This window comes from Meles meles, chromosome 7 (genome assembly GCF_922984935.1).
Source record: "Meles meles chromosome 7, mMelMel3.1 paternal haplotype, whole genome shotgun sequence".
In the NCBI taxonomy this organism is placed as follows: domain Eukaryota; kingdom Metazoa; phylum Chordata; class Mammalia; order Carnivora; family Mustelidae; genus Meles; species Meles meles.
The window spans coordinates 87,624,294-87,652,149 of NC_060072.1; the positions used below are offsets into that span (position 1 = coordinate 87,624,294).

At 51.8% G+C, this 27,856-nt stretch overlaps 1 protein-coding gene across 4 annotated transcripts in view; it reads left to right on the top strand.

Moving 5' to 3' along the window:
* Nucleotides 1–3,250: 3,250 nt before the first annotated feature.
* ASIC1 (acid sensing ion channel subunit 1) overlaps nt 3,251–27,856 on the top strand; it is a 44,252-nt gene continuing 19,646 nt past the window's right edge. For 3 of the 4 annotated variants that reach the window (XM_046013199.1, XM_046013201.1, XM_046013202.1), the window contains exons 1-3: nt 22,407–22,914; nt 23,748–24,125; nt 24,783–24,978. In XM_046013199.1, coding sequence (XP_045869155.1) covers nt 23,764–24,125; nt 24,783–24,978 — 558 coding nt within the window. In that variant the 5' untranslated portion in view covers nt 22,407–22,914; nt 23,748–23,763. Of the gene's footprint in view, nt 3,822–22,406; nt 22,915–23,747; nt 24,126–24,782; nt 24,979–27,856 lie in introns of those variants that run through there. The other variant, XM_046013200.1, reaches the window with a different exon arrangement.

Here is a 27,856-nt window from a genome sequence, read left to right on the forward strand (position 1 = left end):
ATGTTTATTGAGCTATGTAATGCCTTCATTCGCTGCTACATTCATCCAGGTCTTACTTGTTATTTGAGTGCGTTAAATTTGTAATAAGCGCTCTACTAGGTATCAGAAAAATAAAGATGAGGGGCGCCTGGGTGGCTCCGTGGGTTAAGTATCTGCCTTGGGCTCAGGTCATGATCCGGGTCCTGGTATCGGGCCCCACATCAGGCTCGCTGCTCCGTGGGAAGTCAGCTTTTCTCTCTCCCTCGCCCCTTTCCCCCATCGTGCTCTCTTTCTCTCTCTCCCTAAAATAAATAAATAAAATCTTTAAAAAAAAAAAAAAAAAAAAGATGGTACGATCTCTGCTTTCCAGCAGCCTAGAATGCAAGAGAGAGCCCGGGGCGGGGGGGGGGGGGGGGGGGCGGGGGGGTGGATAAATGCAAAATAAAAGTGCTATAATTCCATTTAATAAGTGTTCACTTAGAACTTGGCAATGTGCTAAGCACAGAGCTTGCTTTCTTTTTCAGGCAGACTCACAGGGAGAAATACATTTTACATTACAACCACGTCACAGAATTCTGCTCATCCTCACTACAATACACTATACTCTGAACTTTTCTATTCCCCACCTCCACCTCCATGTTGATTGTCTCTACGTCATTGAATTCCTTATTCAATAATGAATGGCTACCCGCAATTGAAAAAATACTGCCTAACGCATACAAGAAACAGTGTGGTCTAAAGGAAAGGTCACAGGTTTTATAACCAGAAAACTTGACTCCATGTAAACAAATACCATTGGAGCCCTTCTGTGCAGCAGGCATACCACTGAACCAGTGGCATTATCACTGTGTAACCCTTCTGTGCTTCATGTCCTCCAGCTACAAAACAGAAATAATAGTGCTATCCCTATCTCACATGTTTAGTCCCAGATCAAACAAGAGTGGGACACTAACAAAGTTTATACTTTATAAGCTATAAATAGAGCTTGTTATAATATTATTAGGGAAGATAGGAAGAAAGTAAATATTAACTGTACACATATTATCCCAGTTAATCCTCCCCACAGCCTTTAAGATCAGAAGCACTCATTGATTGTACTAGTCTGTGCCTCCTTAGATACCTATCATACAATTAAATATGAGGACACAATATGTGTAAAGTGCTTTAGAAGTACAGACGAGGAAGCAGTTTTAATCCTATCTGGGGAGTGGGAGTGTTAGTAAAGCCTGCAGAGACTTGATGTCTGAGCTAGTACTTGAAATGTGAACAGGAACTTATCAGATGGAAGGGGGTGGCACATTCTTAGCAATGGGAGGATCCTGTGACCTCTCAGGAATGAGTCATGTGTATATTTAATAAATACACAAGCAAACAATTTATGAATGTTTAGGGCTGTGAAGGAACATTGACCTCAATGTTCAGGTGACATCGGGGGTTCAGGGAGTGTGAGGCCTTCTTAGGCAGCTTTGGCTTGAGAAGGGGAAGAAGCAGCTAGCAAAATATGTAGAGACCAGATGAGGAAGGAATTAGACTTTGTCCTGTAATAGACACAGTGACAAGACAGTGGGGTTCAGACCGATTTTGACTAGGTTTGCATTTTACATGGGTCATATGCTCAGCTGGCATGGAGGACTGTCTGGAGAGGGGGAAATATCAAAGTGGAAAGACTCTGTGTCGTTAGGGAAAAAAAGACATGAGCCAAATTAGACCAGTTGCAGGAGGGACGGAAAGGAGGGGCAGATGGGAAAGATACTCATGAAATGAAGTGTATTTATTAAACAATTGGACCTAATGATTGGAAAGAGAGGAGAGTGTGTAAAATGACTCAGCTTTCTTCCTCTCCCTTTAACCTCTTGTCCAGTTACTGAGCGCAGCTCTTTAAGTGTCTTTTGTGTGCACCCTTTTCTCCTTCCTACCGTCACCACCCTAGTCCAATTCAGTAGTCCTAGCCACCAATAAAATTATTTACCCCTCTCTCGCATTCTTTACCCCCCCCATGATCTTCTAAAAATGCAACTCTAATCGTGTCTCTGTCTTGTTTAAAATCATTAATGATTTCAACTTCCTCCGCAGTAAAGACCAAAATCCCACCAAGGCTCCCCTAACCTGGCCTGGCTTGCCCCTGGAGCTGCACTCGTGGACCCCTCTAGCATTTATTTGCACTTCTTCCTCCCCACCCCCACTGCCTTTTCACCAGGCTAAGTTCTACTCACCCTTCCAGGGCAGCTTAAGCTTTCTGTCTGTTTCAAAGGTCTCTGAGGCCTGGAGCCATGTTCGAAGCTCCCCTAGTACATGTCCCCCCCTTCACACGGCACTTCATTTATACTGGGGTTCTTCCAGTTACCAGTTCCAGTTCCAGTATGGCCTTTTTCACAAGCCATCTGTGCCTTTGCTCACTCACCTATAAATGGAAGTCATAATAGTGCCTAGTTCACAGAGCTGTTGAGAGGAATAAATGAGATGTCATGTAAAGCACTTAGCATAGGGCTGGCACACAGTAACTGCTCAGTAAATATTCCCTTTCCTACTAAACGATAAACTTCCAGCGAACTAAAGATGGTATTCCTCTCATTTACTGCTATATTCTCGTTTTCTCAGCTCCAGTAGCCATCTGAGTGAGCAGAAGTGAGTTCAGTGGGACGGTGGTAGCCATGAGCGTTGGAGACATTGCCTGCCCGCCTACTCGTCCCTCCACCCAAGGCACCACCACACCCCTCCTGTTCCACTCAAGCCCCTTTCCTGTTGCACAAGCCCGGTGAGAAGAAGGCACATAAAAGGTGAGGTTGTGTGTGTGTGTGCGGGGCGGGGGGGGGGGGGGGGGGGAGAGGAAGAGCGTGGAGGAACGTTCTTAACCCCCTTTCTTCCCAAAATACGGTTCTCTGGTGAGGGAGGCATCCTGGGGCTGCACCTGTTAAGGGAAAAGCGTGAAAGCTGATGCCAAAAAGCATGGGTTTGATTCCTGGCTCTGCCACTTATTGGAGGCGAGATCTGGGCTTGGTTATCTAATCTCCTGCTTCTCTGAGTCTCACTCGCCGGGCTGCTCTGCGGTGCCAGCGAGGTAATGGCTGTAAAAGGGCCTTGTGCCTCCTAACGCGCCGTCGGAGGACTCGTGAGCAAGGGGCGGAGGAGTGAGGTCACCTGCGCCGGCTCCCCCCACCCCCGCCGCCCCCGCCGCCCGCGCAGCCGCCTCGCGCCGGGAGCCGCTAATGGGATTTATGCTAATGACGAGGACGCGGGTGACCGCCCGAGCGCGCCGCGCCCCGCCGCCCCCGCGCCCCACCTCTCCAGGGCCGGGCTACCTGCCCAGAAGTCGCGACAGAGGAATTGTCACCGTGGGTCCCTGGGCGGTGGGAAGAGGCATGGCACGGCGAAGGGAGACCCGCTCCCCGACTGCGGTCCGTCTAATCACACCCCGGTGTTCGTCTTCATCCTCCCTGCCCGTCTCGGCTTCTGCCTCCCCATTCCTTCTCCTCTGATCTCCATCTCTGGAGGTCTCACTCCCTACCTCCGTTCGACAGTTGTTCTCCCTGTCAATTAAACCGAGATGTGAGCACTTCTGCGCTCCAGGCGGTGCGCTAAGCACGGGGGTGGGGGTGCGGTGGGGTACAAAATGCGCCGAGTGCAGAGGTGGGGACTGTGTTCTGGGTTCAGGGAGAGCCAGCCCCCCTTCTGGATGCGGATCAGGAAAGTCTGCCCGGAAGAAGAGGCATTTGAGCTAAGCTTTGAAGTTTGGATAGGATCCCAACGAGGAAGGGAGTAGGAAGTGAAGGGCTCCGGAAGTTTTCAGAGAAAACGGAGAAGTTAGTTGATCCAGTGTGGCGGAAGTGCAAGGATCCTGATTGGTGAGTAGGGATAAAACTGGAAAGAATTTTGACTTCACAGTGTGAGGGACCTTGAATACCGTGCCAAGTAAGTTCAATTTCAACCTCCAGGCGCTAGTGAGTCATTGAAGGTTTCTAAGCAAATGACAGGACTGCTTTTTTTTTCTTTTTAAAGATTTTATTTATTTATTTGAGAACCAGAGAGCTGGGAGGAGGGTGAGTGGGGGAGGGGAGAGGGAGAAGCAGACTCTCCACGGAGGGGGGAGCCCCACCAATCCCAGGACCTTGAGATCGTGACCTGAGCTGAAGTTAGAGCTTAACCTTAACTGACTGAGCCACCCAGGCGCCCCGTCAGCCTTATTTCTTCCAATTTCTCTAAAAGAAGCAGCAAAGTATAGTGGTTAAATGGGTGAGCTTGGGGTTATACTGGCCCTGGTTCAAAGTCTACTTCCATCACTTACACCTGTGTGATAGGCAACTTGACTTCTCTGTACCTCTACTTCCCTGCCTATTAAATGGGGATGAGAATGATAGTGTGAGGGGCTGTTGGGAGGATTCAATGAAACAGTGTTTGCAAAACTCTCAGCACCTTGTGGGGCACAGTTAGTGCTTCATAAGTACGAAGTTACTATTTTGTGTCTCTCTGTCCTCCTCTCTGCTTCTGCTTCTTTCAGTCTCTTGTCTTTCTTTTTTTTTTTTTAATTTTTAAAATTTATTTATTTTGGAGAGAGAATTTTTTTTATGATTTTATTTATTTATTTGACAGAGAGAGCTCACAAGTAGGCAGAGAGGCAGGTGGGGCGGAGGGGGGGAAGGCTCCCCTCTCCCCGCTGAGCAGACAGCTCGATGTGGGGGTTCGATCCCAGAACCCTGGGATCATGACCTGAGCCAAAGGCAGAGGCTTTAACCCACTGAGCCTCCCAGGTGCCCCTCTTCTTTTTTTAAACAATTTTTAAAATATTTTATTTATTTATTAGAGAGAGAGAGAACACACAGGAGGGAGAGGGAAAAGCAGACTCCCCACTGAGCAGGGATCCCAGGGAGCCCAAGGACACAGGACTCTATCCTAGGACCCTAGGATCATGACCTGAGTGGAGGGGCAGATGCTTAACTGACTGAGCCACCCGGGCACCCTCGTCTCTTTCTTCTTATGACCCTTCTCCCTCTCATCAAACAAAAACAAAAACAAATCTTCCTCAATACATGTTTCCCCATTTCACGCCTAGGAATCACCCTCTCAAAGTGAATAAAGTGTCAAACTAAATCAGACTATAATAGAACCAAGGCCCGTTCAGAAACACCAGGGCCTCTCCCAAGCACCCAGGAGCCTTGCTTAGGGACGGGTTGTACTTATTGTACTGAACTCAACTCACCCAGATTCCAGTGTCTTTAAAAAAGAGAGAGCACAGCTCGTTTAACCCTACTTTGTCCCATCTCTGACAACATGCCTGACCTTCAGGAGGTCTGCTCTACTGGTTGTTGTCAGATGTTGGTGTGCATTAGAATCCCTTCCAGAGAGAATTGTGAAACCACAGATTGCTTGATGGGGCACCTGGGTGGCTTAGTCGTTAAGTGTCTGCCTTTGGCTCAGGTCATGATCCCAGGGTACTGGGATCCAGCCTTGCATCAGGCTCCCTGCTCAGCGGGAAGCCTACTTCTCCCTCTCCTACTCCCCCTGCTTGTGTTCCCTCTCTCTCTGTGTCTCTCTCTGTCAAATAAATAAAAATCTTACACACACACACACAGATTGCTGAGTTCCACCATTAGTTTTTGTTTTTGTTTTTGTTTTTTTGCCCACTTTTAGAATTTCTGATTTAGTGGGTCTTCGGTGGGACTTGAGAATTTGCATTTCTAACACATTTCCAGGTAGGTGATGCTTCTGCTTCTAGTCTGGGGACCACACTTTGAGAACCACTGCTCTCTAATAGCTATTCAATGAGAGAGGAAAATAGCTGGTTCTTTAAAAAGATGAGAGATTTATGTAAATCATAGCAAGTATGGTACAACACCCTCACTAGCTATGTGAATTTAAACAGATCTCTTCCCTTCTAGCTGGTTTCATCATCTGTGACATGAGAAGTCATTTAAATCCATGGTTCCCAAACTGTAGCAGCCATAGAGTGATCACAGGAGCTCAGCCCCTGACCCCATGAAGACTGTGAGGAACTGGTCTGTGTGTAAACTGTGTGATTGCTGGGGAAGAATAAAATATACATGAGTTTTAATGATGCAGTCCAAAATTCAGTCATTATGTATTTTTCAACCAACACACATCCATATTTTTTTTAAAGATTTTATTTATTTGTTTGACAGAGAGAGAGAGAGGTCACAAGTAGGCAGAGTGGGGTGGGGAGGGGAGCAGGCTTCCCGCTGAGCAGAGACGATCCCAGGACCCTAAGATCATGACCTGAGCTGAAGGCAGAGGCTTAACCCACTGAGCCACCCAGGTGCCCCAACCAACACACATCCAAAATACAATTGTTTGGATACCTGGCTGGCTCAGGCAGGAGAATGTACAACTCTTGATCTTGGGTGGTGAGTTTGAGCCCCACGTTGGGCATAGAGTTTACTTTAAAAAAAAATGTTAACATGTCAGGATCATGGAAATTTTTTTGGAATTAAAAAGTTTGGAAACCTCTGGGCTAAATATTCTCTGAAGGCTCTTTGGACCTGCCATCCTACACAGCTGAACTTGTGAGTGAGATGTAGACCACCAGGGGGCGCTGAAGCCCGGGACGATGCAGAAATGAGGCCCAAGGGCAAGAGGGCTGTTCCATAGTCGGGTGGGACCAAGATTCCAGTCCTGCGTCTGTAGGCCACAGCGGAGACCTGTTACATATAGGCTCTGTAAGAGAGATGTATCTCTGGAGTTCGGAGAGGTAAGGGACCCAGAAGGGACAGTGACCTGTGTCCCAGGGCACTTAGCACAGTGTGTACACCTGCGATAGTGAGTGGTAATTCGCACCTGGTTGGACCTTGAGCTCCAGCTCCTAGCCTGCGCATAGAACGGTCCTCACATTTCACCTCCGCTATCCTCGGGCAAGGGGAAGGGACTGAGAGAAGAAAAAGTACCAAACAAGGCACAGATGGCCATCCTGAGTGGCTTTGGCACACGCCTCGGGAATGCAGGGATCTGGTAAAGACCTGTGGAGGCAGGGAAGCCTTTCTGAAGGTGGCGTTGAGGACAATCAGAAAGGAGCAGCAAGGTCAGTTCAGGCAGGGAGTTCTGTATAAAAAGGGAAGTAATTATCGCTTGAGAATACGAGGCAGCAGCTCACAGCAAGAGGGGAGGACAGGAGAGGCCAGTACCCTCCTCCACTCTCTCACCACAGCCCCACCCCACACCAGCCCTGCAGAACCCTGGGCAGAGCTCTGACCCAGCTCAGCCTCTCCAGTCAGAGATTTCTCCCTGGAAGGGGCAGAGGGAAGGGGGCTCCCACACACAAACCCCAGAGTCTGAGCCTCATTCATACTCAAATTGTCAGGATCCAGAAGACTTTCCAGCCCAGCCTGAAGGTATTCACAGACACGTGCTCACGGTGATGGGACATAGAGACTTTACACCACCCTAGGACTGACTCTCTCCCTCTCTTTCTCTTTCTCTCTCAGGCTTGATCTTAGCAGAACAAATGAAGAAGGACCCAGGGACCCCAGCCCCCTTGGGCCAGAGCACTGGACCTTCACCCATTGCTCCTTTACTCTTGCTCTAGCTGGGCCACCTCCTTTTTCTCCCTGACCAAGCTCCACTCATCTGCTGTTCCTCTCTTCTCTATCCCAGCTGGCCCTAAGCAGTGAATTCCTTCCCGCGACCACTCTGCCCTACATGGCTCCTCTTCCTCTGGGTACCACCCCAACCCCCAGTCTGCAAGTCTCCCAAGGCTTGTTCCTTTTGCCCTCTCACACCTCTGGCCCTTCCACGATACCTTTTTGAGGTTTGCCAAGCCTGAGTGCTCATCTAAGCAGAGAAGACCAGAAGGAGAGGCAGAAACACGGGGGGCATTCATATTGGCAAAGCTTCTCTGGTCAGCAGAGTGGACAGCAGGACAGGCGGGCAGGCTGGCTACTCTGGAGAGGTTGTGCCCACCCTGCCTCCCCCCATCTCAACAGGACCACCTCCCAAGCTTAGAATTTTGGCTCTAACACGCAAGCGTGTGTATGCACACACACACACACACACACACACCCCACCATCACCACTACCACAAGGCCTATCTGCTCTGCGGAAGTCAGCTTCCCTGGGGCCCCTAAGGCCCGTTTTCCCATTGCCCACCAAGCCTTTCCCACCTGCTTTCACAGGGGAACCCTGAGTCATGGGTACCCCCCAGACATCTCCCAATTTTTGAGTCTTCCTGCTTTCTAGAGACAAGGCCGTATCAAATCTGGGATCACTGCAGCTGCCCCATTTACAGCCGAGCCCCTGTACCTCCCTCCCACCTCAGCATATCCCTCCCGTCAAGGCTGGGAGGGAGGTCAGAATGGAGCCCATCTTGGCAAAATGAGAAAAGATTAGAGCAATACATTTGCTGTCAATGGCAATAAGGCTGCCTGAACAGGGGAAGAGGAATATTTGATTTCGGGCTCTCCAGGGGTCTTGGCGGAGGAACACTGGCAGCCTGCAGCCTCGGGCCTGATGGAGTGGGGAGGGCTGGTCCCAGCCCCAGCCAACTGGGGACCCCGGAGTCCCAGCCCTCCCATCTCCATATCGACCCTGTCCTCTGCAGCCACCCGCAGGGTTGCGGCTCCCTCCTCCTGCCCCTCCCATCATTGCTCCCTTCCCACTGCCAAACTTGTGCTCCCCCTTGTGCTTCCCCGAAGCAGATTCTCCTACCCAGTGCAGGGTGATGGAGCAGAAAGAACCCTGCTCTAGGGGCTGGAGAGGAGGCCTGGGTTCTAACCCCCGTGCTGCGTCTGCGGACTTCAGGCAAGTCACTGGGCGTCTCTGAGCCTGGGGCAGTGTGGGGTTGGGGGACCACAAGGCATTTGGCATCCTGAGGTCAGCTCAAGCCATTCACCACTTCAGTGGTCTTGGGTCACAGGTCACTTAATCTCTCTCAGCTCCCAGTTGTTCATCTGTAAAGTAGGGATGAAGCAAATAATAAAGCCTATCTATGTCCTAGGGTGGTGGTGAGTCAACAAAGCCTCAGGCTAAGGAAACTGTAAACAAGTGTGGCATCGCATTGTCTCCTTGTGGCAATTTCTGGTGTGTTCCCTGGCTGAGGATGGGTCTGAGATTCATCCAGAAGCTCTAGAGTTCCTTCCAGCCCTAGGATATGGCTCTGGACCCCACCCTCCCCAGTGGGCAGAGGGAGTAGTTTCTCTGGAAAGGACAGATGAGATTTTGGGGGGACGGGTATCAAAAAGGCCTGAACTGAGGAGGAGTTGACTCTCCTGGGCCAATCCCGAAAGACATTCTGGAGGGGAAGGTTTTAGAAGCAGCTGGTCAAGAGTGTCTCTTTCCGACCTCCTACCCTCATGTTTATAGGCTAACTGCCCCCTGGAGTTGTGCAGTGGGTGCGTATGAGGCAACTTCTGCCCAGCTTTCCCGCAAATGGACAGGGTACTAGGCAGGAGAGGGCACAGGGAGTCTAGGGAATGGAAATAATATTCATTTCCAGGCTGCCTGGAAACATCTGCAGTGTTTTTCATGTCTCTACATCAGCCTGAGAAGGGGGTGTCACCAACATGAGGTTGGATAACGTGCCCATTTTTATATGCTGGAAGGAACTGTGACTCAGGGGGGCTGGACAGCACCACCCCATGCTGCCTCTGATTGGAGCAAAAGGTCTGAAGCTTCAGCCCCAGGCTTGGTTCCTTTGGCAGAGCTGAGAACCTGGGCAGAGCTTTAAGAGGATGGTACTGCTTAACCAACGGAGCACAGAGAATGCTTTGGAAAGTTTAGAGCCCTGCACAAATGCATTGTACCTTCATGAGCTGCTTTTCTGATTCCAACTTCATTTCCCACTGCCCCCCTGCATGGTCCTCCCCTCCCACCCCGGCCAGATCTCACTTTATTTTCCACCTGACACATCAGGCTGATTCATGTCTTTCCCTCCCTCATTGCCTATGCAGATCTCACCCATCTTTTGAGGCCTCCGTGAAGGCTTGCCTGCCATGCAAAGTGGAAATAAGGATAGACTTCCTTGACTTACTGTTCATTTTTTATTAACATGTCCTGACCCACAAGAGAATCCCCGACTCATTCTCTGAGGGCCCAGACTGTGGTCTTATCTCCTCCCTCTTTGTAATTTTGGGGCTTTGCATAGAGTCTGGTACGTATTGGGTGTTAGGAAAGCATTTACAGCTGGAGGTGATGATCATGGGGCTGGTGCTCATGAAAGAATCCAGAGTGGAATTTAAAGTCGAGGTGAGTGAGGGGGGCACTTGGGTGGTGCCATTAGTTAGATGTCTACCTTCAGTTCAGGTCCTGATCTCAGAGTCCTGGGATCGGAGTCCCGTGTCCAGTTCCCTGCTCAGTGCAGTCTGCTTCTCCCTCTCCCTCTACTGTTCCCCCTGATTATGCTCTCTCTCTCTCTCTCTCTCTCTCTCTCATTCTCTCTGTGTCAAGTAAATAAATAAAATCTTAAAAAAAAAAAAGTGGATCTGGGGACGGTGGTGACCTTGCTGGTAGCTGTAATGGCAGGTAGGCGGGCGAGTTGAGCAGTGTTGTTCGTAGGGATGGTGGCGACTTCGATGATGTGAGTGTGAAGATGGCGGTGGTGAGGGCGGTAATGATGGCGACAGTGGTGATGGTGATGGTGGCGGTGATGGTGATGGGGGCCGTATTAATTACCTATGGCTGCATAACAAATTACCCCCAAAACTTAATGCTTTAGGGGCACCTGGGTGGCTCAGTGGGTTAAGGCCTCTGCCTTCGGCTCGGGTCATGATCCCAGGGTCCTGGGATCGAGCCCCGCATCGGGGTCTCTGCTCCGCGGGGAGCCTGCTTCCTCCTCTCTCTCTGCCTGCCTCTCTGCCTAGTTGTGATTTCTCTCTGTCAAATAAATAAAATATTAAAAAAAAAACAAAAAACTTAATGCTTTAAAACAACACACATGTATTATCTCATAGTTTCTGCAGGTCAGGAGTCTGGGCACGATTTAGGTGGGTGCCTTGGGCTCCCTTTCTCCTAAGACCGCATCCAAGGGCTACAATCTCATGTACAGTCTCCACCAGAGGAGAATCTGCTTCCAAGCTCACACTCGTGGCTATTGGCAAGATTCTGTTCCTCTTGGGCCTTGCTGGGTGTTGGTCCGAGGCCTCTGTCAGTTCTTTGTCAACGCAGAGTGGCCGGCAACATGGCGGCCGGCTTTCCTCAGTGCAAGGGAGAGAGCACCCAGGCCAGAAGCTACAGTCCCGTCGTAACCCAATCTCCACGTAACGTCCCATCACCTCTGCCATGTTCTAGTCACTAGAAATGAGTCATTAAATATGACCCATACTTTTTTTTTAAAGATTTTATTTATTTATTTGACAGACAGAGATCACAAGTAGGCACAGAGGCAGACAGAGGGGGTGGGAAGCAAGCTCCCCGCAGAGCAGAGAGTCCGATGTGGGGCGTGATCCCAGGACCCTGAGACCATGACCTGAGCCGAAGGCAGAGGGTTTAACCCACTGAGCCACCCAGGCGCCCCAATATGGCCCATACTTAAAAAAAAACTATTGCGTATAGACACACACTGTTACATTGGTTTCAGGTGTGTAACACACAGTGATTCAACTTCTCTAATGTATGTTGTGCTCACCACAGTGTAACTGCCATCTGTCACCATACAACACGATGACAGTGCCGCTGACTCTATTCCCTATGTTGTGCTTTTTGTTCCCAAGACTAAGTCACTCCATAACCAGAAGTCTGTATCTCATACTCCCCATTTTGCCCACCACACCTCCACCAGTGCCTCTGGCACCCATCAGTTTGTTGTCTGCATTTATAGGTCTGATTCTGCATTTATTTTGTTTATTCATTTAGTGTTTCAGATTCCATATATGAGTGAAATCATACAGTATCTTAGTATGACTTATTTCACTTAGCGTAATACCCTCTACGTCCATCCATGTTGTAACAAATAGCATATCTCATCCTTTTTTAAGGCTGCATAATATTCTTCACACACACACACACACACACACACACACACACACACACACACACACATCTTCTTTATTTATTTGTCTCTTGATGGCCACTTTGGTTGCTTCCATATTTGGCTATTGTAAATAATGCTGCAGTAAATACAGTGTGCATATTATCTTTTCGAATTAGTGTTTTTGTTTTCTTTGGGTGAGTACCCAGTAGTGCAATTACTGGATCATGGAGTAGTTCTATTTTTAACTTTGTGAGGAACCTCCATACTGTTTTCCACCGTGGCTGCACCAGCTGGTGTTCCCACCAACAGTGCACAGGGGTTCCTTTTTCTCCATATCCTCGCCAACACTAACACAGCCCATACTTGACGGGCTAGGATTACACAAGGGGAGGCAGGGGCCAGTGGGAGTCACCTTAAAGGCTGCCTTCTACAATGGTGAAGATGATAATGATGATGGTGGAGGAGGAAAGACGGAGAGTATGACTGCATCAGGGATGATGGTAGCATATCAGAAAGTGAAAGTATTAGTGTCCACATGAGAATGGAAAAGTGGATCCTCAGAACTAGATCTGGGCAAAGGAGTGTCGCTGACAAGAGCCAGAGATACAAGGCCCACTCTCCTCCACTGCACTCCACCCCCATCCCGGTCTGGGTCCATATCCATTCCCCTAGAGTCCTCCCTCCCCATTGCTTTCTTTGCCAATCACCTCCACCCTAAGCTGATGTTCTCTTTTAGGCAATTAATGAGCTAAGTAATGGCCAAATGGAGAGAAATTACCACCAGCAATCAAAGGAAGGAGGGAGAAGAGAGTGGTCAGAGGCCCAGGGGAGACAGAGAGGTACTGCTGGTTTGGGGGCTGGGCTGGAGTTCTCACAAGTTGGATAAAGCCATCCACCTGATCCTATACTGAGTCCCCATGTCCTTGGCCTCCGGCTCCATATTCCCATAGGACAAAGCCCACCACCACCATCACCCTATCTTCCCTCTCTCAATTCTTCACTTAGGCTTTAGTCTAGAGCTTTGCTAAGCTCAGGGTAGCTCATTCTCTCCAGTCTCCCTGCCTCTAGCTCCTTCCTCTAATCTCTCCCCACTTCTGACTACCTGCTAGTTCTTAAAATCCCCCCGATATTACCTCTGTTCTTTGATAAGCACAGAAGAAGCTCATCTTTTCTGATGTCTCATCCCTTCCATGACTATCACTAAGCCCCCTAATCCTACCCCAATGCCAAGTTTTTAGGTCTGGTAAGCCAAAATAAAGCCTATTATCTGAAGAAGTCTCTTTAAGCAGCCAGGTGATATTGGGTGTCAGGGACCCAAGTCCTCTTGCTGTAGAAGCATCAGGTTGAGTGACAGGGGTAAACTATATTCGATTGGGAGTAAGGAGACCAGGATTCTAATCCCAGATTTGTCACTCACTAACCATGTCACTTCTGCTCAATGTCCTCATCTGTTTAATGGTGGTAGTTGAATGTGGAAGGTAGATCAGATGACCTCTACCCCACCAGTTCCGAACTTCTCTGAGTCCCATGAGAATGGTAGAGGTAGAGTGGAGGATGATAGCCAGGCTAGAAAGGCCAAGGACCATACAGCTGATGGAAGAGTGTCTGTTTGCAAAGGATAGTTAAACCTGGTCATAGTGGGGGACCTTTGCTCTGTGCACCATCAGGCACCAAGGCCACCCCAACCTTCCTTTCCTGCATCTACCCAGGCCCCCCACTCCCAGGTACATGACCTTAGAATTGCCAGCTCCCCTCTGGCCCTCATCAGCCTGTCCAGACAGTCCCCATCTGCCACTTCTGTCTCTAAGATATCACTCACCTCTTTTGTTTCCTTTCTTCCTCCCAACACACCCATATTTTCCCCACCCTGGTTCAGACCTTAGCCTCTTCCCTCCTGGGCCTCCAGGCGACACAGCTGACTGTCCTCATACCCTCTCCCCACCCGCTTCTTCTGCGGCACAACACCTCTCTCTCCTGGTTCTCTTTGACCCATCTTCCTTAGTTCCCTTTCTCTTCCAGCCTCCTTTCCTGCCGCCTGTCCTGCTGCGCGCCCCTTAAATTTGGGTGAACTCCCTAACGCTTTGTCCCAGGCCATCTCATAATGGTAACATAATAACAAAAGCGAAAACAACTTGGATTTAGTGGTTCTAATACGCCACAAAGGACCTTCACATGTATTTTTATTTGATTCTCTGAGATAAACTATTCTCTTCCATTCAATAGAAGTCAATTTTGCCTTCATGGATTCTCTGAAAACTGTCCTTTCCTTTTTATTTCCATTGCCACTGCTTTAATTCAAGCCTTTAATGCCTCGTCTTAGACCCCTGCTTCTGTGTCCGAGCTCACAATAGTGTGGGTCTTAGCGGCAGAGGAGAAGTGAAGGATGTAGTTCCTGTTAACCAACTGACCAAGGGCTTTGGGCTTAGCTGAACCAGACCGGGCCCCACTCAGAACACAGTGGGCTGTACTATAAAGATAAGGCACTCAGAAGTAGAGTCATTCTGGGGAAAAGATTAGGGTCACACACAAAAATTCAGCATCTGTGATTGGTCCAAGCATAAAGAGGACAGTTCCTGATGGAATAAGCGAAGGACTGCATAATGAAATCCAGGAGAACCTCTCTGGAAACCCCACCCTGTCAGGCAGGACCCTGTGTCTGGTCCCAGATCAACTCCAGGCAACCCAATTTGCAAAGCCCATTGAGCAGCCCTCAGCCTGCTGGACTCTCTAGGTTAAGTCAGGACAATGCTACCCTAAAAAGAAAAGAGAATAAGAATGAAGAAAACAATATTAGAAATATTGAACAAAGAAATTTAAATTAAAAAAAAAGAAATTTAGATTCATGATACAGTTTTTGTAGTGGGCTTTGAGGGGGGCACAACCACTGTAATATTGTTTGTGTTTTTTAGGATTTTTATTTATTCTTGAGAAAGAGAGAGAGAGAGACAGTGAGAGCTCCAGGTGGAGGGGGGGGTGCAGAGGGAGAAGCAGACTCCCCGCTGAGCTGGGAGCCTGGTGTGGGACACAGGACTCAACCCCAGGACCCTGGGATCCCCAGCTGAGCCAAAGGCAGGTGCTTAACCAACCGAGCCACTTTGGCACCCAGCACTATTGTTTGTTTTGTCTGCTCTTTAAGATGTTGAAAGTTTTTAAGAAAACCTGATTTATGAAGAGTTTAATTAATTCCATTTGCAGTCAATGTTTAAATATTTGGGAAAATACAATTTGCCAAATTCATAAGTTTTTGATTTATTGGTTGTATAAGTGGTATGAGAATATTTAGGGGAATGCTAATAATTGAATAAAGATTAATAAATTGCACATCAAAGTAGAAAAAATAATGAATGTTCCCCTCCATGCCCCAAAATGCTTGAGATAGTAAAGAATTTATCATCCTAAACTTCCCATCTGTGATTTCTGCTGTCTTCAATTAATTCCCATCCTCTTGCCAAGACCTCTGTGACCCCATTTGCTCATCTATATAATGGGATAATATTACTACCTACTTAGAGGGTAGCTTTGAGAATTAAATGAGAAAATTGCTTCCATAGCACTTAGAACAATACCCAGGGCACAACAGCTCAATAATGTTGGCTATCTTTATCTTCCCCCGGTACCACTTTGATCATACCTCCTCCTGCTCAAAACCCTGCAACTGCTCCCTAATGACCACAGACCAATGCAAGCTCCTTCCACATAACAAGAACCTTCACGTCCTCACCTCTGTCTGCTCTCCAGCCTTGGCCCTCACTATTCCCCCCAACACACCAGACAAAATTACTACCTCTTTGCTTCACTCTTATCCTCTACGATCATTTCTCCCATTTCTTCCTCCTCCTAAAATGCCTTGCCTCCTTCCTATGCCATTATGGCTACCTCAAACTCCTAGTCACGCTTCAAAACCCATCTCAAATGCTCCATCCTCCAGGACATTCTCTTGGTCAACTTCAACTCTCTTCCTCCTCGGAGCACTTGACTGGTAGCTCTTTCCTGGCAAGCATCACATTCTGTCATGCATCCCAGTCACTTACTTCTGTGTCTGGTCCTCCCAGTAGGGCCATAAGCTCATTGAAGGTGAGACTGAATTGTAATACAGATCTTGGGGAACACATGGCTGCCCGACCCAGGTCCTGGTGCATAATAGGTGCTCTGTGAACAGATGTTAGGTTCCTCTAGCTCAGGGTGATTGTGTCAGAAGCAGCAGGGACCTTCAGGCTCCCCGGGCCAGTGTCCCCACATAGACCATAGAGGCACAGGAAACAGAAGAAGCCAGCCGTCTGTGGGTGCCGGGGGCCCCCAGGGCAGATGGGAAAATGGCAGAGCCACGCTCCAGGAGCACGCAGAGCTATCTCTGCTCAGCTCATCAGCATTCCCCCAGACATTCACCCCTCAGTCAGTCAGCCCTTCTTTCTGGACTCTGGTGTGCCGGGCCCCGCATGAGGTGTGACAGACACCAGAGCTGGTACCACTTCCCGAAGAGGTATGCCTGAGTGCCTGCCGCTGCCGTGTGTATGCGTATGTGTGCCCACACGTGCGTCCCACGTGCCCGGGTTCCCTTCTCCCGACAAGCCGAGCAGTCTGTAAGCCCAGGCTGAGAGGGCTGCCTTTTACCCTGTTTCCAAACAACTCCCTTTTCTGCGCCAGAGCCCTGCTTCTCCCTTCTGTTGGCCCCCTCGCCTCCCTCCTCCTCCCTCTGTTGGGGCTGCCGCTGATGATGAAATTTGGCTTGCAACACCCTCTTCCTCCCCTTCCTGCAGGCCCGGGAGAGGATTAAGCCGCTGGAGTCTGAAATCGGAAAGATCCCAGCCTCGGCTCCCCAGCACCTCCCCGTGCCCCCTCCTCCTCCCCGCCCATGCAAAACCAGAAAATTAATCTCCCCTTCTGCCTGTGATATGGCGGGCTGCATTACAAGCTGGGCGTCGAGATAAAGCAGGGAGCCGCGGGACGGAGGCCCGGCGCAGGGGCCCCGGGTGGGGCCGGCCTGGGAGATAAGGGCCTCCCAGCGCCATGAATTATTCACCCGCACTGCCTCCTCCCGCTCAAAGGCTGCCCTGAGCGCTGAGATTGCGCGTTCCAGAGAGGCCTGGGTGAGGTGGGAGGAGGGTCCACCGGGAAGGCAAGGGCTGCAGGAGGGTCCTCCTGGGGTGGAGGCGGGGGCAGGGATGGGGAGGACTGTGCTCAGTTGAGGGACAGCTCAGAGACAGAAGCGCCCCACGGGGCCAACTAATGCAGAGGATGGAGGATGTCCCCAAGCCCAAGGGACCCTCAGACCCAGCTATGGCCCCCAGGGATGCTCCTCATTTATGCAACTCACTAAACACTTCTGAACAGATATAAGTGCCAGGCCAGGGCCAAGTCTGGCATCCTGGAGCTGCAGATGCCATCCCTGCTGCCCTTAGGCTACCCAGGATCCAGGGCGCCTACTGAGTGTGGGTGGAGCACAATCATCCCCCTCCCCTTCCACCTGCCTTGTCTACAGCCTCTGTCCCCTTCCCCTCTGTGGGGTCTAGCTACCCACTCTAGTAAAGCATTTCACCTTGGTGGGGGTGGTAGGAGGGGATGACACCGGACAGACCTGCTCTCAGGGCAGCGGGAGCTCAGGAAACAGAGACGGAGGCAGCTGGTGCAGCAGGGCAATGGGAGGTCCGTGCTAGGGTGAGGGATTAACTGGGGAAGTTTCCTGGAAGAGGAAAGGGCCCAGGCACTCTGCAGGTCTTTTGTTTCTCCTTTGTTCACTCTTCAAAGACCCAGAATTTTAAAGCAGGGAAGGGACCTTAGCGGTCTCTTCCCTATCTGGCAGTCTCTGTTACCACCTTCTCCTCACCCTTTCTCTCCGCCTCAATCTCTCTTCCCTCCCGCTCCTCCCCCCACCCCGTCTGCCCTTTTAATCTCTGCCTTGGCCCCAATTTCTCCACCCTCTCTCTTGCACTCTGACTTCCTCTGTCTCTTCATCTCTCTGTTTTCTCTTTAATCATCCCTTTCTTCTGAAGCCGTGACTCCCCGAGTGTTAGGATGACATACAAACATGTGATGGAAGAAAGTGCGCATCTGCTGGCCCCTTGCCCGAGGATGAGGGAGAAAAAAGAAGGGTCCGGGAAGGTCCTGGATGTGCACAAGAACTGCCAACACCCTGAGAATATCCGCAGGAGGAGTTTGGGGAGAGAGCCCCCCACCCCACCCCACCCAGAAGCAGTGACACAGGAAAGAGATAGAACCTCCCCACCCCAGAGTAAGGAGTGAGAGGTGCTGGGAGAAGGTAAGGACCAGAGGAGACCCCTTCAAATTACAAAAGTCGGGACCCAGACTGGCAGGCGACCTTGAACCCCCTGACGCCTGGAGCCCCGCAGCACTCTGAATGAGTGAACAAGCCACATTCTCTGAGACCCACGTTCAAGTTGGAGAGGGAGGAGTGAGGAGGGGAGAGGGAGAAGGGGTGGAGAATGAAGTGGGGCCATAGTAAGAGGAGGACATGGGGAGAAGGGTGAGCCCCGGAAGGATGGAAGAGGCAATGACTTGGGTAGGAAAGGGAAAGAGAAAGAGAACGGGAAAGGGAGGGCAAGCTAAACGAGGGAGGAGAGATCAGAGATAGGAGCAGGGGAGAAGAAAGGAAGACAGCACAGTGTTGAGGGGAAAGGGTGAGGGTAGCAGAGAAATAAGCGAGGAGGGTAAGAGAAGCATCTGGACCAGAAAAGAGAAAGCAGAGGGGAAAGAGGAGGATTGGGGCGGGGGGCGGGGGACAACATGGAACACAGAGGGGTGAGGGAGGGGTGTGTTGATGGGTCCCATCAGCCTCAGGTCCACAGCCCCTTCCCACCCGCCTGCTAATTAACTCCTTAATTGTCTCTGCATTTGCTTAGCCGGCAGATGAAGTGGATGCAGACAGATTGGGGCTTGTGTGATTTCACGCATGGGGGAGCATAGAAGAGCTGCTTGGGAGTCCCAGGGGGCTTCGCCCCCCTGTTTGCCTTCCTCCCTTCCCCCTTGTCTCTGAGAGGCTGGAGGGTGCTTCTGTACCTAGAGCAGATGGGGCCATCTGCAAAGGAAGTGTCCATGAGGAATTTGCCCCCATCAGCCTCTCAGGGATGAAAATAATACTTGCTACTATTGACGGAACACCTCCTGTTTACTAGGCACACATTATTTCATCATTGTGAGCTTTAGCCAGATTTTATGGCTTGTTGAAACAGTGAGGCTCAGACAGGTTAAGTAACTTGTCCATAATCACACAGCTCTGGTGTGACAGAGGTTGAGATTTGAATCCCAGGTCGGCAGAATGACAAAGCTCTGGTGACAGGGATAGAAAGGTTGGGGAAGTGGGGAGAAAGGGCACTGAGGTCTAGGGACTACAGGAGCCAGAGGGAAGTGTGGGCAAGGGATTGGGAGGAGGCTGAAGGAGTTAGGATCTGTCACATTCTGCATAAGAGGTAGGTGGGTCCAGAGAAGGAGAAAGGAACAGTGGGACACTAATCACAGTCCTTGGATATCCTCAAGTGTCATCTTGCTGAAGCCAACTTCCCCTTTTCCTCATCGCTGCAGCCCAAACCCCTGTCAGTATGACTTGCCCCTCTGCCACTCTGTGCTGGCCCATCCCTCACTTTTACTCCTGACCTTGGAGCTAGAGTCACTTGTCAACACATTCACTTCTCCCTTGACACTGGGAAATTTTGAAGACAAAGACTATGCCACTCCTCCCCATGTCCCCAGGGTCAATGCTGGGATTTCACACAGTGTAGGTTTGCTGAAATGTACAGGGCAGGGATGGGGGGGGGGGTGGATCTGTGCGGGAATCCATCTTGCCCCAAATGAAGAGGAACAATAAAGTGATGTACTTAGGTTGTGCATAAGAAAGAACTTCCAGGGTGCCTGGCTGGCTTAGCTAGCTAAGCAACTGCCTTGGGCTCAGGTCATGATCTCTGGATCCTAGGATGCAGGTTGTCCTCCACAGCTCCCTGGGCTGGGAGATGGGCTCCCTGCTCAACAGGGAGTCTGCTTCTCCCTCTGCCCTTCTCCTACCCCCACTTGTGTGCTCTCTCTCTCTCTCTCTTTTAAGATTTTAAAAAATTTATTTCAGAGAGAGAGAGTGTGTGGGGAGGGTTGGGGAGGCACAGGGAGGGGAATAAGCAGGCTCCCTGCTGAGCAGGAAGCACAATGCACAGGATTGAGGGCCAGAGCCCAGGACCCTGGGATCATGACCTGAGCTGAAGCCAGACACCCAGCTGACTGAGCCACCCAGGTTCCTGCTCTCTCAAATAAATAAAACACTTAAAAACAAAAAAGAAAGAAAGACTTCTAAGTCTGGGTCTGTCATACAAGGAACCGTACTGAAGCCTTGATTTAGACCTGTGGGTTCTCAGGATCTAGGTTTCTCAAGACTGGCTGCTATATAATAGAGGTCTTGAAAAGTTGGGAAATCTGAGTCCCACGTTCAGAGATTCTGATTTAATTGGACTAAGTGGAGCCACAGCACCACTTTAAAATCTTCCTAGGTGATTCAAATGTGCAGCCTGGGTTGAGAACCACTCTCAGATTCTGCCCTCATTTGGCTGCTCTGGTGCTTTTGTGGCTGGATCTAAACATTCATACTACTAATAATAGTTACTTATTGGAGATTTACTAGGTACAAGCTAAAGTGCAAGCACTTTTTATGCATTAGCTTATATAATCCTCAGAAATTCCTGTGAAATAAATCTTATCCCCATCTTACAGATGAGGAAACTGAGCTCAGAGAGGTCAGGAGACCTGCCCATCCTAATGAATGGCAGGGCCCATTCTGGAAGCTGAGATTACCTGATTCACAACTTTTATCTTCCCTCAGACTCTTGAGGCTGCTTGTTGGCCTCGATTAGTCCTTGTCTGCCTCCACCTCACCTCATCACCTTCCTTCCACCCCCGCTGCTCCCTCAATAACATCCCAGGTGACTGAAGCAATTTGCAGCCATTTGAGGAAGCTCCATGTGTCACTCACCCTGCGAGGGTGGGGACTTATGGGAATTGCAGATGCTCCAAGATGGTCCTCCCCTCCCCTGAGACACTTGGAATTCAAGAATCCAGCCCCAAGCTTCCCCCCAGTGTCCCTGTTTGGGGCCAAATACCCACTCTCAAATACCCCCTTGGGTTGATTCTAAGTATCTGGAATAGCGCTGCCACCCAGTGGCTGCCCAGGGATATGGCAGCCCTCCAGCACTGTCTGGTGCTGCTGGACAGCTCCCCAACTCAAGACCAGGACCCAAGATCCTCCCTTCCCCTTGTCAGCACCATGAGCAGGCCCCTAGTAAATGGATCCCACTCTCCCTCCTGGGGTCTAAGCCCACACTCCCTCTAGGGATCTCCAGCTCCCTTCTCTCGTTTCTCACGTACCCCTTGCCCCCAACACCTTACAACTTCTCATCCAACTTCTTTCCATTGTGCCAGACTCTACTCATTACAGGTTCTTTCTTCTCACTTAAAGCCCTGGGAACACACTTCTCACCTTCCTTCTGCCAGAGCTGTGCCAACCTGCAAGTGGACTGGAGGAGTTTCTAGAGATAGAATTCTGGTCCCCCCACACCCCCGTCTCATCACCTGACACCATCAGACCTCAACAGTCTCCGTGCTAAGAGCCCCTAATGAGCATCAGCAAATTAACAACTTCCCTTTGATTGCTCCTTCTCTGTTAATTGGATAGGGACGGCCCCCCAAGGCCTCTCAGTGAGGAGAAGGGAGGGAGAAAGAGAAGGAGAGAAGCGAGAGCTATAGGAGCAGCCCCCAGACCTCAGCTTAGTGCCCCAGAATTCTGCTCCATTCCTGAGTACAGCTCCTCCTTCCATCCCTTCCTCATCCTGTCCATCCCCACCTCCTAACCCTCCACCTTCCCACCTCATCCCACCCCCTTCCCTTTCCTTGCTTCTTGACTTCTGTCCAAATTCCCTTGATCTCTGGCTATCTCTTCGTCATTCTCTATGCTCCTTCTTTAGAGGTTTAGCAGTGGGGGCTGCAAACATGCCACCCCATAAAGGCAAGCACAAGGCTACAAAGATGGGGTTTGGACAGCCAAGCTGTATGTTTGTTTATGTATGTGCATGTGTGTACATGTCACACATAGATGGGAGCAGGGATAAGAACAGGTGAATAAGTGTAAGCTCCTGAGTGCCTACCCTGTAGGCCAGGCCTCTGGGATGTGTGGTGTCTCTGGGGTGTGTATGTGTGTGTGTGTCTGTGTGACTGAGTGGCATGGTGTGACTCTGGTCTTATGTGTGTCTGTGTCTCCACACGAGCAAGTGCTTGAATCAGTCAAGTGTGACTCGGAGCTTGCGTGTGTGTGTGTGTATGTGTGTGTGTGTGTGTGTGTGTGTGCACGCGCACGCGCGCGCACGCGTGGGCCACCAGAGGAAGCATCAGCAAGAGGCAGGAGCATCGATCCGAAGGAGACAGCGCGGGGAGGGGGACGCTGGGGGCAGACTCCCTCCCTCTCGCGCGCGGGGGCGCGCGCACGCGCGCGCACACACACACCACACATAGTCTCACACACAAGCCATAGAGCCTCGCAGGCAGGGAGACAGCTCCGGGACCGGAGGGAGGCAGAGCTGCCGAGAGCGGCCGGGAGGAGGGGGCGAGGCAGCTGGGGGAGCCCTCGGTCCCGCTCCCGCGTCCGGGGCCCCCGCGCGCACACCGGCCCAGAGACACCCTCGCAGACACTCGTAGGCGCGCACGCGCACCCTTTCCCCTCCCCCTCCGCCTTCCCTCCCGCCGCCTCCCGGCCGGACGATGGATCCCTGCAGATCCCGGGGCTGAGAGCACCGCGCACCGCGCCGAGCCCGGGCGGACCGAGCCGAGGCAGGCGAGCGAGCGAGCGCGCGCGGGCGAGCGGACGGAGCCGAGCCGAGCCGGGCCGGGCGGGCCGCTCCCTGCAGGGCTCTGCGCGGCGTGCCGCGGCAGCCGCGGGCTCCCGCTCCGGGCCATGAGCCCCTCCGCGCCTCGGCGCTGAGCCCGCGTCCGGCCCCGCGCCCCAGGACCCGCCGCCGCTTGCCGGGTTCCCGAAGCCCCCTCAGGTGGGTCTCCGATACCCCGGCCTTTGGCTGCGGGACTCCCCGGCGCCCCGAAGCCGGGACTTTCCTCCCCTCTCGCTTTCCCCAGCTGCTGGGGCGGCTCGGTGGCTGGGGAGGGGGGCGGGGGCCGAGCAGGGGATCTGGCTGCGTCGAGAAGCTGGACTGGAGGGGGGTTGCGTCCGGGGCGGGAACAACTAGCTGTCATAGGGAACCGCGCCCCCCCCATGCATCCACCTCGGGCTGCCCTCCATCCCCCAGCCCCCACCCCAAACATAGACACAGCCTGCGCGGTTAGGAGAACTGGAGACGCCCGCAGGTGAGGACTCGGGCTGGGCCCCTCCCCACCTCCCTAGGGGGATTTTAGCCCAGGCTTAGCTCACCCGGGTGAAAGCCCAGTCCTGGGATCACCCTTGACCAGGAGCTCCGGACCCTGGGTTTTGTACGGCTGGGGGAGTTTTCGTCTCCAGGATGGGGTGGACATCCCTGTCCCAGAGTGACCCCACATCTGGAGGGAACTCCTGTGCCGCCGGTGGAAAAATATTGGGACTTCCCTCTCACTCTGGGATGACTACCTCTGGGGTCTCCCCTGGCCTGGGAAGCTTTCCTGGGAGAGCATTGTCTTGGCCTGAGCTGACCCCAGAGCCCCTGCTTTTAGAGGAAGCCTTTTCTAGGAGCGTGTCCCTTGGGCAGCCACCTCTGGGCTCACACACGAGGGAAGTGTCCTGCCCCGGAGGCAGTGACCTCTGGCGATGGGGATTCAGATTGGATGCGTTTGCAGGGCCCCGGTGTGGACCCTTATCTCAGGATGGTAACAGACTACCCTCCCCCTTCCCTAGGATCCCCTCGGTCAGGATGGAACTGAAGGCCGAGGAGGAGGAGGTGGGTGGCGTCCAGCCGGTGAGCATCCAGGCCTTCGCCAGCAGCTCCACGCTGCACGGCCTGGCCCACATCTTCTCCTACGAGCGGCTGTCTCTGAAGCGGGCACTGTGGGCCCTGTGCTTCCTGGGCTCCCTGGCTGTGCTGCTGTGTGTGTGCACCGAGCGAGTGCAGTACTACTTCCACTACCACCACGTCACCAAGCTCGATGAGGTGGCTGCCTCCCAGCTCACCTTCCCGGCTGTCACGCTGTGCAATCTCAACGAGTTCCGCTTTAGCCAAGTCTCCAAGAATGACCTGTACCACGCCGGGGAGCTGCTGGCCCTGCTCAACAACAGGTGGGCAGCTCCCACCTGGCCAGCTGCTTGCAGGGCCCCCAGGGCGCATGCCTCCCAGCTCCCGGTGACCCCCATCAGGGTGCTTGCCTCTCAAAACCCACTCTCTAGAGCCCAGGCCACCCTGTCTACCCGCCCCCCCCCCCCCAAACCTGCCCCTCACAGCAAAGGAAATGTGGGACTGAACAAAGCAGTTAAGGGCACCTGATCTCTGATCCCAGCATAGTCCCCAACAGCTCTGCCCCTGCCCAGCCTGAGCTGTGAGACATCAGTAGCCTCTCGAGCGACCTTTGCCACCCTCCCACCACTGTGTCTTGCTCCTCATCTCACTTGAGGGATGGGGGCAGACCATCTTTAAAGGGTGGAGATTGAGTATATAAGACAGCTCCTGCCATGATCTCTCTGCCCATCCCTCCCTTACCCATGAAGCCACTGTGGATCGTACTGTCTTCTCAGACCCCTTGGGGCAGGTCCTCAGGACACACCCAGTCCTCCTGTGCCTATGCCCAGGCCTGATCCCTGGGGCTGATGACTGCCCTCCTCCCTGCCCAACCCCTATCATCTCCCCTTCCAATGTTGGGTATGGGACCCTGGAGGCCAGATGGAGGCAGTGACCCGAAAGTCATGCTGATCCATTCGCCGCTGGCCCCTGGGCTCCAGGTATGAGATACCAGACACACAGATGGCAGATGAAAAGCAGCTGGAAATCCTGCAAGACAAGGCCAACTTCCGAAGCTTCAAGCCCAAGCCCTTCAACATGCGTGAGTTCTACGACCGCGCAGGGCACGACATTCGAGACATGCTGCTCTCCTGCCACTTCCGGGGGGAGGTCTGCAGCGCGGAAGACTTCAAGGTGGTGAGTGAGTCCGCTGCTGGTGTGGGGCAGGAGTCAGTCCTGGAGGAGGAGGAGGAGGAGGAGAGGATTAGGAGCCTGTGGGCCTTCCTCCAAGCTTGCTGCTCTGGGAGAGGAAGCTGCATGTCCCCTGGGTTTGCCTCTGTCCGGAGGAGACTTGATTCAGTACAGGGGTCCAATTGCTCTGTGTGAGGGCCTCGGCATCAGCCTCGTGTCCATGAGGACAGGAAAGAGAGCACTCAGTGCACAACACACAGAGGTGCACACAGGCACAGAAACACATGGAGCCTGGCGTACTGTGCGGCCCCCCCACACCCCCAGTTCCAGCTTCCTTTCTGGGCCACAGGTGTCAGAGCTGGACATGGGGGTGGGGAAGCTACAGCCTTGTTACTTGAAATGAGGTCTGAGGACCAACACCTGGGAGATGAAAAGAACTGCAGGGCTTAGCCACCCCACTTCCCAGACCTACTGATTCAGGACTGGCAGTTTAATGGGTGATTTGAATTTAAGTTGGAGAAGCACTGTGACACATGGGAAGTAAGGGAAGCTTTCTCTTACATAGCTAGACAGGTAATTCTCTCTGGGCCACCCCTGCCACACACACACATGCATACTGTCTGATTGGGTTCCCCCTTGGTCCGCGAGAGCCAGGGTCTGAGGAAGTGAGAGATTATTTGGGGTACATAGTCATGACCAAACTGAAGGGTCCCTTTGCTTCTTCCCCCCCCCCCATCATCTCTTTACTTCTTAAAATGGAGATGCCCCAGGGGCACCTGAGTGGCTCAGTGGTTAAGCAGCTGCCTTGGGCTCAGGTCATGATCCCCAGGGTCTTGGGATAGAGCCCGGCAGCATCTTGTCAAGGGAACCTGCTTCTCTCTCCCTCTGCCTGCTGCTCCCCCTGCTTGTGAGTGCGTGCTCTCTATCTCTGCCAAATAAATAAATAAAAAATTTTTTTAATGGAGTTGCCCCGTAGACCCACCCACCACGCCCCCCAAGATGGGGCTGCCTCGAAGCCAGCATCTTGGAGAGGGTTAGGGAAATGGACTGGGATCTCGTGTGCTAGGTGATCCTGGGCAAGTCACACAGGTTCCTGAGAGCTTACAACCAGACAGAGGCTGGAGAGGGACCGAGGACCTGAAGCCAGATGTGAAAAATAACACCAGATGAGAGAATGATGCTCTTAACTCTTCAGAAGGCTTTGTAGGCTCTCCTTCTCCTAGGCTTTGTAGGCTCTCCTAGGCTGAATAAATAGCTACGTTCTCTCTATTTTACAAATGCACACAAGGGGACACAGAGAGGTGGAATAAGTTGCCTGAGCTCAACTAGCTGGTTAGTGACAGATTCTGGATGAGAACTTGTGTCTTGTAAAGTTCCAACCTAGTGTCCTCTTTTTATTACCATCGCTGGCCCTGGAGCCATCGTGTCCACTTCCAAGTCTGCTCATTGCTCTTTGAAAACGCAGTCTCCCCCAGGACCCCCTCGCTATCCATGCCTGCCCCTAATTCTCTGCTCTCAGAGACTCCCTTTTCTCCCTGCCCATTTTCCCCCTGCTTGCTTGCTTCCTCCTGGCATTATGGGAGCGTGAACAGCGTTGGGTTTGTGTAGAAATGTTGGAGTCCGTGGTCATGCTTGTTTTTTCCTGCTGAGGTTACACAAGAATTCCCAATCTCTTTAAGCCCTGCTCTGCAGACCTGTCTCAGGGGCCTTTGTCAATCCTGCCAGACAAAGGTTATGTGGCCACACTCCCTGCTGAGCCAAGCTGATGGGGAGCAGAGGGTGATGCTCTTAACCACTTCCCTCTTCTCCTTTCTCAAAACAGGGAAGTCCTGGATTCTCCAGAGCCTGAGACCAAAGGGTTCCCAGGCTCACCAACAGTGCACCCATGAGTAGTAGAAGTTAGGTGAGGGTGAAAGGCAGAGACTTCCCCCTCGGCAGCACAGCCAACACACAGCAGAAGGGAGCAGCAAGGAAGAGAAAATCCATTAGCTTGAATAGTTTGTAGTATTGGATAAAAGGCAGAGTACTTGGGGGGCACCTGGGTGGCTCAGTGGGTTAAAGCCTCTGCCTTCGGCTCAGGTCAATGATCCCAGGGTCCTGGGATCGAGCCCCACATCGGACTTCTGCTCCGCGGGGAGCCTGCTTCCTCATCTCTCTGCCTGCCTCTCTGCCTAGTTGTGATTTCTCTCTGTCAAATAAATAAAATATTTTTTAAAAAAGTGTCAAAGGCACTAAAAAAAAAAAGGCAGAGTACTTGGCTCAGACTGAGAAGATATAAAGTGGGGGTGCAGTAGTCCACAGAAAGTGTCCAGCTGAGACTCCCTTTGTCCCTGCAGTCCAGAAAGATCCCAAGTGGTGATGCTAGGACATGTTCGGTTCATGAAAATGGAGATCCTGAAATGTGACTGGTCCATGTTATCTGAGGGGACAATTCCAAGTACTCAGACGGAGCTTTAACTGGTTTACAGAGTGCTGGAGCAATCTGAGTTCTTCTCCTTGCTTGAGGTTGGGGTGGGGGAGAGAGATGAGAGTAGCCCATAGGTGGCTCCAGCCTAGGCATTTTGGGGTTCTGGATTGCCAGAGAAGATTAGGTTTTTTATGTTTCTCAGCCCATGTCAAAGATTTGACCCTGAATCTGGCTGCACCCAAGGTCTCAGCCCCTCCTTCTACCCTCTCTCATTGACCTCCCTACACACTGTCTCTGTGTCGGGAACTCTACCACTTCTGCCCGTAGGGATGTTCCTATACAGATGGGAGTTGGGTTGTGAGTCCATGTCTGACATGTCCCTGGGGGAAAAGTCCCTCCAGCTCCCTGACTCCAAGGGGATGTGGACACTCCTTGCTTGATGCTCCGCCTTCTCTCTCCTCTCCTTTGGTCTAATAT